Source organism: Fukomys damarensis, unplaced genomic scaffold, assembly GCF_012274545.1.
Source record: "Fukomys damarensis isolate Sample0158 unplaced genomic scaffold, DMR_v1.0_HiC HiC_scaffold_30, whole genome shotgun sequence".
Classification (NCBI taxonomy): domain Eukaryota; kingdom Metazoa; phylum Chordata; class Mammalia; order Rodentia; family Bathyergidae; genus Fukomys; species Fukomys damarensis.
The window spans coordinates 48019570-48032978 of NW_022900942.1; the positions used below are offsets into that span (position 1 = coordinate 48019570).

A 13409-nucleotide genomic window follows, 5' to 3' on the forward strand; every position below is an offset into this window, starting at 1 on the left:
TGTGCGGGGAGCGGAGGGGCCCAGGAAGGGGCGGCCCGGGCCGGTCGGAGGCGGCCCACCAGAGCAGGAGTTTGCAGGAGTCGCAAAGAACCCCGAATCCGCTCCGGGGACCCAGCTCCTTGTAGGTCGCCGTGTGCTGTTGGTGGATTGCTGGATGTAGAGCTTCTGTGGAGACGGCACAGCCCCTGGTGCTGAAGTGGCCGTGGGTTCGGATGTCACGAGGCTGCTTCAGCTTTAGGGTCCCTCATTTGGCCCCAAAGGGCCTCTGATGGCTCCAAAATCTTCACGCCAACCCTTCGTAGCTTTCGGGTCCCTTTCTTCGTCCTCCGTTCCCGCCCGGTCTCATCCCGCCCTCATTCCTCTGCCTGGGCCAGTGGGCAGGGGTCCCCTCGTGGGTTTGCACAGCACCCCCTAGAGGTGCAGGCTGTCTGGATTCATAGCTCTGCGCTGCCCCTTTGTCCTAGGATACAGAACCTACAATAGCTTGTCTGACAGGTTCCTCATCTACAATATGGAGAATAACCTCCCAGGGCTTTTATGAGGATATAAAAGAGTTTTATTTATTAAGTAAGTGTTTAGAACAGTACTTGACATGTAGTAAATCTCTATGTACCCCTGTTAGGATTCGCATTATACCACAACACTGTAAAGTTGTATGATTTATTTGGTGATATAAACTTTATGAAGCCACAGGCATTACTCTGGTCCCTGCTGTATCTTTAGTGCCTAGAACAGCAGTTGATGGAGTGGAGGGAAAAAAACAAATGGCAGGCTATAGAAAGAGGGGAAATGAGGCACACATAGGATTTTTAGTCATTGCCAAACTTGCCCCAAATCATAATTAAAATCACTGTCCAACTTTGTGTCATTAATTACTGGTGGTACTTATACTAAAATGGTACAAAGAAAATGATCTTCTCTCCTTTCTTGTTAGCAAATTAGTTATACTTGCAGAAGCCATTGTAAACGGAGTCTTTTGCCATTTATTTCATAACACAAGATAGAATTTACCACTCTTCTTTGACCCCAGTTAAAGAGGCTTTGGCATATGCTTGAAAGAAATAATCTGAAAAGAGAAAAACGTATATTTATGAAGATGTGCCTCTTAGCATTACATGTCGTAATGATAACTGTATATGAGCAAAATATCCTAAAAGACATAGTTAAACAATATAGATGCTACAAATGGGAAGTAGAAGTGACTATGGAAAGTGAGAATGCATACAAATGAAGGACTATACAATTGTTTTTTGTGTGGTTCCTTTAATGTCAAAAATAACTACTTTAATAATTAGCAAAAGCTGAAAGACCTGCCCAAAAGTCTTATTCTTATGAGACTGTTTCTCTGGGCTCTTTGCAGCAAACTAGATAAAACTAATTGGCTTTTTGAACCTGCCCCAGAGTCAGCTTTTCTTAGGTTTTCCTTACTTCTGTACTCTGGGAGTTCCTTTGCAATCCTGTCTCATCGCCTATTATAATATTTAGCCTCATGGGCATAGATTTCGGAATAAATTGGGAATTACTTATGCTTACAAATTAATAAGTCATAGTTCTTTGGTTCACTTAAAGAAGTACTCTTTGAAACTATGGTTTATGTTAAGGTTAAGGTGTGTATTTTCTGTACAGCCTTATGTTTTAATTTTGTTTTGTTCTGAGAAGCATTTGTCATTCATCTTGTTTCCACTTGTTTCTTTAGTTTTATTTAAGGAATGTCCATAAGAAGAGTTCCATTATCTTAAGCCCCACTGTCCTGACTTATTGCCAGTCAAAATGGCTGCACCACTGAGAGTCTTCAAAATTCCTTCCACGAAGTTCAGAGGAGCCTGTCAGGCTTCTGATTATGAAGATGGAAGTGGAAGAGCAGGCCTGTGGTGCTGACTCCCATCTTCACTGGAGCAGCTGCTACAGCCCAGAGACCTGCCGCCAGCATTTCAGGCAGTTTGGTTACTTGGACTCCACCAGGCTCCAGGAGGCTCTTAGGCAGCTCCAGGAACTTTGTCATCGCTGGCTGAGGCCAGAGGCGCACACCAAGGAGCAGATCCTGGAGCTGCTGGTGTTGGAGCAGTTCCTGGCCATCCTGCCGGAGGAGCTGCAGGCCTGGGTGCAGAGGCACCGGCCAGAGAATGGAGAGGAAGCTGTGACTTTCCTGGAGCAGCTGGAGAGAGAGAGGTTGACTGGCCAGACAAAAAGGTAAGAAGGAGACCTGTGGGAAGTAACCACAGCCCATCATGGAGAGAGAAGCTATCAATTGGTTTTCTTGCTCAGCACAACTGGAGGCACAGGATGGTGAGTGTACTTTGGGGTGTCTCAGGAAATAATTCATGGCTCTGCTTTTCTTCTGAGCCCAGGATATTTTCTACATGCTTTCTTCACTGTTTCTTTATTCTCAAGTCCCTACTTGATGCCTTTCTTAGTCTCATTTATACCTGACTGTTCCCAGGTCTTCTTTGGAAGAGAAAAGGACAGGATGGCAGAGAAGCTGGCACCTTGGGAAATCACTCAGGAATTACCGAGTAGTCAGCTCAAGCCCTTGAAAAAGCAGCTCCAGTGGGCATCATGGAAATTGCACTCGACACAGCATGGTGAGGTGCAGGACTTAGCTTCTGTTGGGAAGTGAAGAGGGCCCAGCACACCCCACACACGTGAGCTGCGTTAAGAGGTTTCAGATCTCTCTTCTTTCTCATCTTCATGTTTTATCCAAGTAAAAACACAGCTCCTTTGACTGAAGCAGGAGCCCAGCCCACAAGACCTCCAGTTCAGACTCCTTCCCACCTTTTTCCTCTAAGGTCCTTCTGTGTGATTCCAAGGTACACAGTGATGAGACCACTATCTGCCTATCATTTCCCATGAAACTGCTTGTCCAGTTATCTTGCATCCAGAAGCGAAATTGCCCATACTGCTAAGATGACTTTGCTTTGTTGGGGTGCTTTGAATATATTTCTCCCTCATGTCTTAAACTGGCTTCTGTTTCTGTACATCACATTTTTACCAAAGTGCTCCAAAATGGTTGTCATAATAATCTGTCCTTACATTGCCAGTACAAAAAAAAAAAAAAAAAAAAAATGTGGGTTAAAAACCAAAGCAGATGGATAGCGTGGGGGACAGGGCTTTATTCTGAAGTGACATTTGAGCAGAGACCCTCCTTCTAGATGATCGTCCTGGAGAAAATGGGAGCCAGAGATGAAGAAGGAAACCACATTTGGAAACCACCACCACCATGCACATACAGCTCTGTATTCCAGGGCTGGCATATAAGCTAAGCAAGGTTAGAAAAATACAGAAATCTAAAGAGACGTTTAGAAAAGATTCTGACTCTTACATGGCAAGTGCTTGCTCCTGCAGGTTTGTACTAAGCACTCAACACCTCCAGTCTAGAAATCATTTTGCTTAGCCATAAGAAGTAGGAGGGATGGAGAGGAAGGGGGAAAAAGGAATTGAGACATATTATGTACTTGTACCAGTTCCCCACAACCATTGTAATCATTATGTACTGCAAACATGTGCTAATGAAAATTTAAAACTTTTAAAAAAGAAGTGGGAGGGAAACCATCCCAACCTCACCCTTTTAGAAGTCATGCACCTCAAAACCAGTGCATAGGCTTCTGGTGTCAGCAAAGCCACGTTCTACCTGTAAAGGTTCCCCCAGAGACATTTCCTACATTTAAAAAATGCATGGAAATTTGGATTTTTCAAAACAAAGTAGAACTAGAGTCACACAATAAAGTAAGAACCATTTCGTAAGGCTACAACATGATTTTTGTGGTTCTGTGTCATGTCTTACCAAGGCTTCTACAGATGATCCTGTTGGTCTCAGCACTACGAATTGCCAACAATCATCAGGATTTTAATAGTAGCAACTGCATATTGATGTCACTTTGGACGCTGAGCTATCAAAACCAAAATCTTTTTGTTTTTTTTTCTTTTTTGGTACTGGGGATCGGACTCCGGCCCTTGCGCTTGCAAGGCAGTTGGCGGCACCACTGAGCTAAATCCCCAGCCCAACCAAAATCTTTATCATTTGTAAAATAACTTCTGTTTAAATAAGCAATAGTTAATAAATGAATATGCTACAGTTAGCAACAAATTCAGGAATTTTAATTCATTTTTTACTAACTATATTTAGACCCACTTTAAATTAAATTCTAAGAATTAAAAAAAAAAACAACTCATAGTGCTCTTAGCCATTGTCACACTCAGTCACTGCCATCTCTTTTCTCCCAACCTTCTTTTCTCATGTTATCATTTGATTGGGCCTTAAGAGGACCCATAGAATCACTTACCATCAGTCTCTCTCTTATTTCCTCAGTCCCATTTATGTAATCCCTGCAGATAAAAGAACCCCTCTCCAACTGTCACGGTCAGCTTTAGCCATGTCATGTCCTCATTGTGTCCAAAATGTTGCTTTTTGCAAGGTGATTTTAAACTGCTGCCTTTTAGCAGCTTCTATTAATATCTACCTGAGGGTCACTGAAGCAATCTCTTTGGTACGTACTTAAAATTAAGTTGCCATATTCACATGTGAGTTAACAGTTCTCCTAGAGCTTTAGGCAGCCTATGTCACAAGCCCTCTACACTCAGCTAAATTTAAGTGACCACAGCCCATAAGCAGCCATGCTCATTTTTTCATAGACTTTAAATGTAGTATAAAACAACGCAGGAAACAGCCTTTTGGCCAGTGTTATAATTTCCATACAGGACTAGAGGTTTCTGGTGAAACCAGGTTTCTTGACATTTTGAGGTGCCACTTTTCTAGTTTATAATCCTCCCTTTTTTGCTTAAATTGTGTTTTCTAACTGCATTTTCCATATTTATTTTTTTGACCTATTGACTTTCTTCAGCTCATTTATTTGCTTATTGATTCATTTATCATTAAACTTTGTTTTATGAACACTCTTGTGTTAAATCTTGTTCATTACTCATATTTGATTCTTCTTCTTCTAGTTGCTATGTGTTCCCTGAATAGTTGCTCATCTTTTAGCCCATTTCTTGTCCTCCAGACTTTCCCTGGTCTCTGACATGCCTTTCCCCCTTACTCACCATTCAGTTTTCTCAGTGGAGCTTTGCGTCTTTATAGTTGGCTGCCCCTTCACTATGTAAACACTTGTACCATGCTTCATGGTCTTCTTAACATTTTGTCTTACATTTTGTGTTACCTTCTTCATCCTCCACATTGTGATGTTGTTTTATACACATGCTAGTTAATAATCCATCTACATATTTGAGTCATTCTAGTTCCCTTTCTTTTTGAACAGAGAACTAGTGACATTGCTTTTCTGTTTATTATTTCAGAGGAAGACACCAAAACTGAAAATGTTAAATCTGCTTTGAGGCCAAAGACCTCCTGAGGCACAGAACTGCACTGTGATGTTTCTAACACCCTTCATATGAGTGCCTCCCTGAAATTCACATCTCAGGGAACCTGGGAACAAGATGGCAGGTTTTCAAGAAGACAGAGAAACCCCTCTGGGAAAAAGCAACAGAAGTGTGACCAATGTGGCAAGATCTTTAGTCAGAGATCAGCCCTTATTTTACATCTCTCCTCACAGTGGAGAGAAGCCTTATACTTGTGATGTGTGCAAATGCTTTCAGCTGAAGTGCAATTCTGATTCAGCATCAAAGAACCCACACTGGAGAAAAACCCTTTAAGTGTCATGAATGTGGCAAAGCCTTTAGTCAAAGTTCAAATCTTTTCAGACATAGGAAAAGACACATTAGAGGAAAAAGTCCCATCAGTGTCATGAGGGACCCAAAGTATTTACTTTGAGGTTTTGCAGAAGAGGGGAAGACACAAGGCACAAACACTCCTGTAGTATAAGTCAGTGGTTTTAGTAGACACCAGTTTCCTTTCAAGGGTCATAAAAGCCACCGGAGAGAAGCAAGAGTATCTCATGTCAACACTGTTTGCTTTTCTGCTGATTGTTAATTCAGATGTTTCAGATACCAAAGCTTAATTCATATTTCCATCCCTAAGCAGCCTTTGAAAAGACATTCTCAGACGTTTTTCTGCTATTCCCACTATTAACTAAAATAATTAACTAGTATACTTGTGACTTTTTAAAACAAGTATATATCTTCCCAATTGAGAAAATTGTGTATGTTACTCAATATAATAGATATTTTTCTCTGTATCATAATTGGAACACTAGACTTGTAAGGACTAAAGATTAAACCATTCTTTAAAAATTTTCTTATTTTGGTTAACAGATTCACAGACCGGGTGTGGTGGCGCACGCCTGTAATCCCAGCACTCTGGAGGCTGAGGCAGGAGGATCTCTGTGAGTTCGAGACCAGCCTGGGCTACATAATGAGTTCCAGGTCAGTCTCAAAGCAAAACAAAAAACAGATTCATAATATAATAATAGTATTGAGGGGGCCTAAAAGAATTTGTTTCTCACAAACTAAGCTGAAATGTCTAAGGTCATTGTTAGGTAGGTAAATAAAATTACTTAATGTCTTAGGAAAATCTGCACACTGTTGATCCTAAGTAATTTCCTATGCTGGAAGAAATAGTCTTTTTTATAATGTAATTAATAACTGAATAGGCATATTAAAATGGTTTTATGTCTATAAGGACATAAATTTATAGAATGTTTCTATAATAAGCAGGGGTGCTTGTGTAAGGGTAATGATCAATGTACTATGAAGAAAAGAAGGTGAGGCACAAGACCATCCAAGACTACCAGACTAATGTAGCACAAACGTTGCCAAATGCGGTAAAGTGCACCACAGCTTACCTGGGAGGCAAGTCCCCAATAGCTGGAGACTATGCTTCATTTTCTTTGTGTCTACTTTTCTGGCATAAGTCAGCTGTAAATATGTTTCAGGCACCCCAAGACGGCCTTTTCAGGGTTAGCAAAACAAGTCATGAAACCAGACTTTGGAGTTTGATGCTTTTGTGCAGATGAAGGAATCACTAAAGTTTAAAGTCCACCATAGTCTCTTATGTACCGCATACAGGATTAAGTAGCTAGCTGTATCCATATTTAATTCAAATTCCTCACTTAAAAATGACAGTTTTGTATATTGTTAAAATTAGTCTGACAGTAGACAACAAAATGTTCTCTTTTCTAAGGATTCTTGATAAAAGTGTTAACATGTGTCACAGTTTTAGTATACTTGCTGCCAAAATGAGCACAACAGTGTGTCACAAGTATACACACACTGTTTTGTTTTTCATGGAGGTACAGTTAGCCATGATGGAAGCTGACCTCAGAAGCAAAAGTCCTCGAAAATAAAAGAGGCTTGTCGGCTTGTCTGGTGAGTTCCTGATAAAGTAATATTTCATTCTCAGAAAATCCAGCCATATCTAATGCTGAAATTAACTCCAGAAATAAATGTGGAATTGTTGTGCTCTGCCTAGTATACTGCTAAATGTAAGAGTAATAATGGGAGACCAGTAAATGCAAATTTTCTTATACATTATTTCTAATTATGCTTTGGAGTTCTACTGAATTGTATTGGATTTTGTGTATTATCAGTTATTTTAAATGTAGGCATCATTTAGGGCTCATTCTCTTTGTAATTTAAGAGAAGACCACATCATCTAGTAAAGCAACAAATGCCTCAGAGATAAATATACTGTGAATTACTGTTTACATGTGGGAAGAGTTTCTTAGGCTCTATGTGAATAACAAGATTCCAAACCAAGTCTTCTAATTATTTGTCTTCATTTGTTGAAGCCATAGATTTTATAGGTTTATGTACTCTTTATTGTGAATAATCTGAACATCAATACTGAAGAGTAGTGTGAATTGTATCATCTTAGTATATGATGAGTCGTAAAGGATATTACTGGATACTCTGAGATATTTTGCACTTACATGGGTCGCCTAATGAGTGGAGGCCACTCATTTCTCTAAAATGAGAATTGCTATGATTTGAGCAAGCTTGATAAAAATTAGCACAATAATAGCACTCCCATTAGATTAATTAATTTCCAGGAATAGTAAATACTCTAAAATGAAAAGATGCTGTTTTATAAATGCCACTTCATCTGAGCCTTCAATATTACTAAAGTTCCTGTCTTCTCTCTGCCTCTCCCCCGTTGTCTTCAAAGACCAAGTCAGATGTTCGTCACTGTCCTCAACCTTCCTGTACTAGTTTTGAATGCTTCTAGATGCAAAATCCATCTTTGGTGGTTTAAGCAGGAGTTTATAACCTGAAAACCAGAGAGTGGATTGTCGTTGGCTCTCAATTAGCAGCTAGATAGTGACTGGTCTGGCTCATGTCTCCGCCCTTCTTTTCCCTCATGCTTATTTTCTCGGGATTTTGAGAGAACTGTCCCAGCTCCAGGAGCTGTATCTGGAGTCAAATCAGGAGGAAAGGAAAAGGTGCTCGCCATGAGGAAAAAAAAAGCTTTTCATGAAATCCCAGCAAATTCTGTTTGTATTCCTTGTCGCAAGTTTTTGGGGGCCATGGAGGGAAAGCAGCAGAGTCGAGGGGCATTGAAACTGATGTTGCTGGGTCAGACAATGCTCTTGGCCATCTGACTCCATCGACAGCTTCATTTTATGGAAAGATGGCTATGTGTTTTCCTCCTGCTTTACAGAGAAGTTGAGAATTCTCACAACTTCCTACCACCAAAATTGCCAACTTCTTTATACCTCATCCATCATTTCCTATCCCCCTCCTCTCAGAATGCTAGATGAGTCTCTTCTTTCCGACCATTGTTTCCCACCTCTGAAGGGCTTTGGCTACTAACATACTCTGTTCTACTTCATCCTCTGCCTTCCTTCAGGATCTATCTGCTTAACACTTGAATGTGCTATTGTGACCCACTCTCCAACCTTAAGCTTTTCTAGCATATTTTGCAAAATCAAGACTGACAGAACTGAGTGAAGGGAAGAATAATGGGCCTAACTTTGTCCTTTTTGTATGCATTTGTTTCCTTCTACCATAACAATCTTTCTAAAACACATAATGCATCATGGCATTTCTTGCTTAGGATGTAGACTTCCCATTGCTTTTAGGATAAAGTCTGAACTTCTAAACAGTTTTTGAGGCTCTTCATAATCGGAACAGAAACTTACCATTTAAGCTTTTTTTTTCTTTTCTTTCTTTTCTTTCTTTTTTTTCCCCCTGGGGATCAAATGTGGGACCTTGTGCTTGCGAGGCAGGCAGTGGAATCACTGAGCTAAATCCCTGGTTTAAGCTTTATTTCTTATCATTGGCCTCCTTTTGGTTGCAGCCATGTTGAATTATCAGAAGCCTTTCTCCTGCCTCTGGGCCTTTGCATGTGTTCCTTTTGAACTCTTGGCAGCTTTTATGTATCATTTCATTCCTTTGTATTCTTCAGGTTTAGTTTACATGCCACCTCTTTCAAGAAGCCTTCCTTAGCAGTCCAAGAATAGGTTTAGATGTTCCATTTAATCTCCTTCGGATTACATAGCAATCTATTCTTGCCCCTGGCTTTAGATTTATCACATGAAAATGTTACTAAAATATTAAACTGCATGCCTGAGCTGGGCTTGAACTTGTGATCCTTTTGCCTGAGCCTTCCAGAGTGCCAGGATTACAGGAGGTCGCTGTGTGTAGCTCCTGTGAAGATGTCCCCTCCAGAACCACCCCTGGGCAGAAATTCTTTGCCAGGCCCTTCCCCAGGCCTGGGCCCCTCGCTTGGAGCCATGCTAGGCTCTAGCCCAGCCCTTCACAGAGCTCTGCCCATAACATGATGGGGTCTAGCCCGGGGCATCCCTTGGCAGGTCACCCCATCTCCATCCAGGGGCCTGGAGGGTACCCTCAGGATATGCACCAGATACACAAGCCCACAGACTCCATGCATGGAAAGTCATGATGTTGGAAGACCTGTGCCACACAGGCATGGGGCCCCCGCCCAGCCTCGTGTACTAGCACTCCCAAGGTTACCCCTCACCCCTGGGCAGCCCCGAGCATGCCTCCAGTCCTGTTACAGCCAGCTGCCAGTCTTCTGGCCCCCAGATGTCATCTGGACCAGGAGGGGCCCCACTGAATGGCACTGACCCCCAGGCCTTGGGGCAGCAGAGCTGGGGCCCCACCCCATTCAACCAGAACCAGCTGCACCAGCTCTGGCCAGAGATCATGGCCTACAAGATGCTGGCCAGGGGACAGCCCCTGCCTGACCACCTGCAGATGGCCATGCAGGAAAAGTGGCTGATGCCCATGCTACCTCCATTCTCTGTGTCTGCCACAGGGCCTGGGCCAGTCCCAGGCCTGGGACCAAGCACTTCTGAATTACAGCAGGCTCCCACGGTATGGGAGGGCTCAACATGCCTCCCCCAGGACCTTCAGGCGTGCCCCCCTGGATGCCGCCTGGAGGGCCTCCCAAGCCCTATCCTGAAGGCCCGGTGGTGAACGCTGCCGCTCTCCCAAGCACCCCTTAGAAGCTGATCCCCCCACAGCCGACTGGCCGCCCTTCACCCATGCCCTCTGCCGTCCCACCTGCCGCCTAGCCTGTGATGCCGCCCCAGATGCAGTCTCCAGGGCTGCCCAGTCCCCAGGGCAGCCAGCCCAGCCTGCACACTTGGTGCAGCTGCACAAGAAGCAGAGCTGCATCATTCCATCCAGAAATCCCGGGGGCCTGGACCCCCGTGGAGATCCTGCAGGGGGAGGGGGGGGCTCCAAGTCCGAGACCAGCTCTGTCAAGATGAAGATCAAGCTGGGCCCCAAGCAGAAGGCCCAGGACCGGCTCTAGGGCAAGCGCCGCAGGCCCAGCAGTGAGTCCCAGGCCAATCCTGTGGTGACGACGACCTTGAGGAAGAGCAGGAGGAGGACCACGCAGGAAGTGGCAGCGAGGAGGACTGGCCGGCATTCCACGTCTCTATCAAGAGCCGGGGGCGTAGCCCTTAGCAAAATGGGTAGCAGCAGACGTAGTTCAACCTGGGGAACTGCATAGACTCATCTCCGTATTTATGCGACAGAGCTGTAGGACTGTGTGTGTGTCTGGCCCGGCCCGGCAGTGGCGTGGGTCACAGCCTTAACTGTTTAGAGCAGGCCACGCGGCGCTGGTGGCGGCAGAGGTGCGGTGCCCTGCCCCTCCCGCAGCGTTGTCGCAGCACCAGGTGCATGTGCCGCGCGGGTGCATGCTTGTGGCCGCTCACCTCTCCTACTGTACCGTCTGGGCAGGCCGGACTCCTGGGTGCAGCCGGAGGGTAGTCAGTGTCACTGGATGTCAAGCGGTAAAAAACCAGCAACTGAGCGTGGAAAAAAAAAAAAAAGGTTTAAATGTCCCATCCTGAGAATGGTAAGACAGTAAGAGGGTCAGGCATAGGGTTTCCTTTCACCTCTGCACCCCAACTCCTGGAGAAATTTTTACTACGGGGATCTAAAAGCAGTGAGGACTGTGCCTACTTGCTATTTCACGTGCTGAACAGGCAGCCTATGCTCCAACACTGGACTCCTGTAAACAATGGCAACAGTCTTAGCAAAAAGTTCCTACCAGTTAACAGGGGGCTTGAAAGATCATAGCAGTTCTTCATTCCCAGTGGAGACCTTAGAAATTACCTAATTGGATGGCTGGAGAGTTGAGATAATTATGAAAAGTAACATTGTGGATCCTATAGTTAAGAGCTAGCCAACATTGGCTGTAAGTTTCAGTCAGAATTTAGAGGGGATCCATAGGTCTCCCTAGAACAGAGGCAGAGGCATATCACCAAGGAAGAACTGTGGCCCCCAGCTCAGCCAGAAGAACCGATCATTTGTTGCTGTGCACTGGTGAGCAAGCACCAGAGCAGGCCAGCTAACCAGAACTGAGACCAGAGCAGGTCAGAACGTCAGCAAGCCCATCTAAGACCAAATCTATCCATACTGGTATGGAAAGGATCCAGGAAGCCAAAAATTATTAAGGCTGAAAAGATGATGATATCAAGTTTGATCCCTCAAAGTTGTACATAAACTTGAGTTGCCTCTAAACTGCACCCTAAACAGTAGGGTAGATAACAGGCACTGAAGACAGGCCACTGGGTGGCGCACACAAAGGCCAGTCCTCAATACACTGGAAAAGTTTAAGAATCTATGTGACACTGGAAGCTGAGCTCACGTAATGCAGGTCAGAGCTTGTGGCCTAACTGTAGGGCAGTTGCCTCATGAAACAAATAAAAGTAAACAAATTGACATCCTCAGGATTTAAGTAATACTTAAAACTCTGATAATATAAGCAAAATTATTAGCCATAGGAAGAACTAGGAATATATCAGTTTCCAAGGAAAAAGGAAACCTAACTATGTCAATTCTTAACACAAATGTTAGAATTAATAAAAATATATTAAAGCAGGTTTTATAACCATGCTTATAAAATAAAAGTGAATAAATGCAAAGTCAGATATAAGGGAAGAAACAAAGAATATAAAGAAGGACCAAATGGAAATTGTAGATCTGAAAAATATAATAACAAATTATCGACTAGATGGGCTCGGTGGCAGAATGGGGATGACAGAAGAAATGATGATACAACCAACCCAAACAACACAGAGAATAAAAAAATTAAAAACAAAAAGGAACATATAGGATAAAACACTGAGAACAATTGGGCTTATTCCAGAGGGACAAGGTTGGCTCAATACTTTAAAATATATCAAAGTAATTCACAATATTAACAGTCTTAAAAGAAAAAAAATACCACATTGTTGTATCAGCTGAAAGGTATCTGACTGAAAACCAAATAAGAATGTCTACTACTCCTATTCAGTCTTGACTTGAAAGTCCTATACAGATTGGAAACTAAAAAATAAATTTCCCTAATTTGCAAGTAATGTGATTATCCATATAGGAAATAGCACTGAGTCTATTTTTTTTAAATCTCCTAATAATAATGGAGTTTAGCTTGGTGTTTGCAGAATACAAACTTGTCTTACTCAGTCCAGGCTGCTATAATAAAACAAAAACACCACAGACTGGATCCCTTAAATGACAGAATTTTATTCTTTACAGTTCTGAAGGTTGGAAAGTTCAAGATCAAGATGCCAGCTAGCCCAGTAGCTGATGAGGGCCCTCTTCCTGATTTGCAAAGAGATGCCTTCTTGCTATACCTGAGGTGGAGAGGGGTATACCTGTCTTGTGTATATTCTCATGAGTTCTGTGTTAGTTTACCATTGATGACAAAATGCCTGAGGGGAAAAAAAGTTTAAAGGAGAAAAAGTTATTTTGGTTCATCGTTTCAAGAGGTTTTATACCATAGTCATTTCTATTGCTTTTGGGCTTAGGGGGAGACAGAGTATCATGGCAGGGAGCATGAGGTAGAGCAGAGCTGTTCACTTAATGGCAGACAGGACGTGGAGAGAATGAGTGAGGAAGAGGCCAGGGGCCAGATACACCCTTCCAGAACATGTTCCCAGGGACCTTTTTCCTCCAAGTTGGCTCCTACACTTCCTACAGTTTCTACCACCTCCAAATAATCTATTTAACCACTAATTACTTTTTTTTTTTTTTTTTTTTTT

At 43.0% G+C, this 13409-nt stretch overlaps 1 protein-coding gene, 1 long non-coding RNA gene and 1 pseudogene across 2 annotated transcripts in view; 2 read left to right on the top strand and 1 right to left on the bottom strand.

Moving 5' to 3' along the window:
- The first annotated feature begins 1123 nt into the window (after window positions 1-1123).
- LOC104871943 (zinc finger protein 396) lies at window positions 1124-6010 on the top strand. The gene is given in 6 exon segments (XM_033757404.1): window positions 1124-1211; window positions 1788-2182; window positions 2435-2582; window positions 5290-5539; window positions 5541-5570; window positions 5572-6010. Coding segments are annotated over 6 exon segments (1104 nt in total). The 3' UTR covers window positions 5765-6010.
- Window positions 6011-9089: 3079 nt separating this feature from the next.
- Window positions 9090-12218, top strand: LOC104871944 (annotated as a pseudogene).
- A 789-nt stretch (window positions 12219-13007) lies between these two features.
- LOC104871945 overlaps window positions 13008-13409 on the bottom strand; it is a 4385-nt gene continuing 3983 nt past the window's right edge. Inside the window, exon 4 of the long non-coding RNA XR_783008.2 lies at window positions 13008-13079. This is a non-coding gene — a long non-coding RNA (uncharacterized LOC104871945). The remainder of the gene's footprint in view (window positions 13080-13409) is intronic.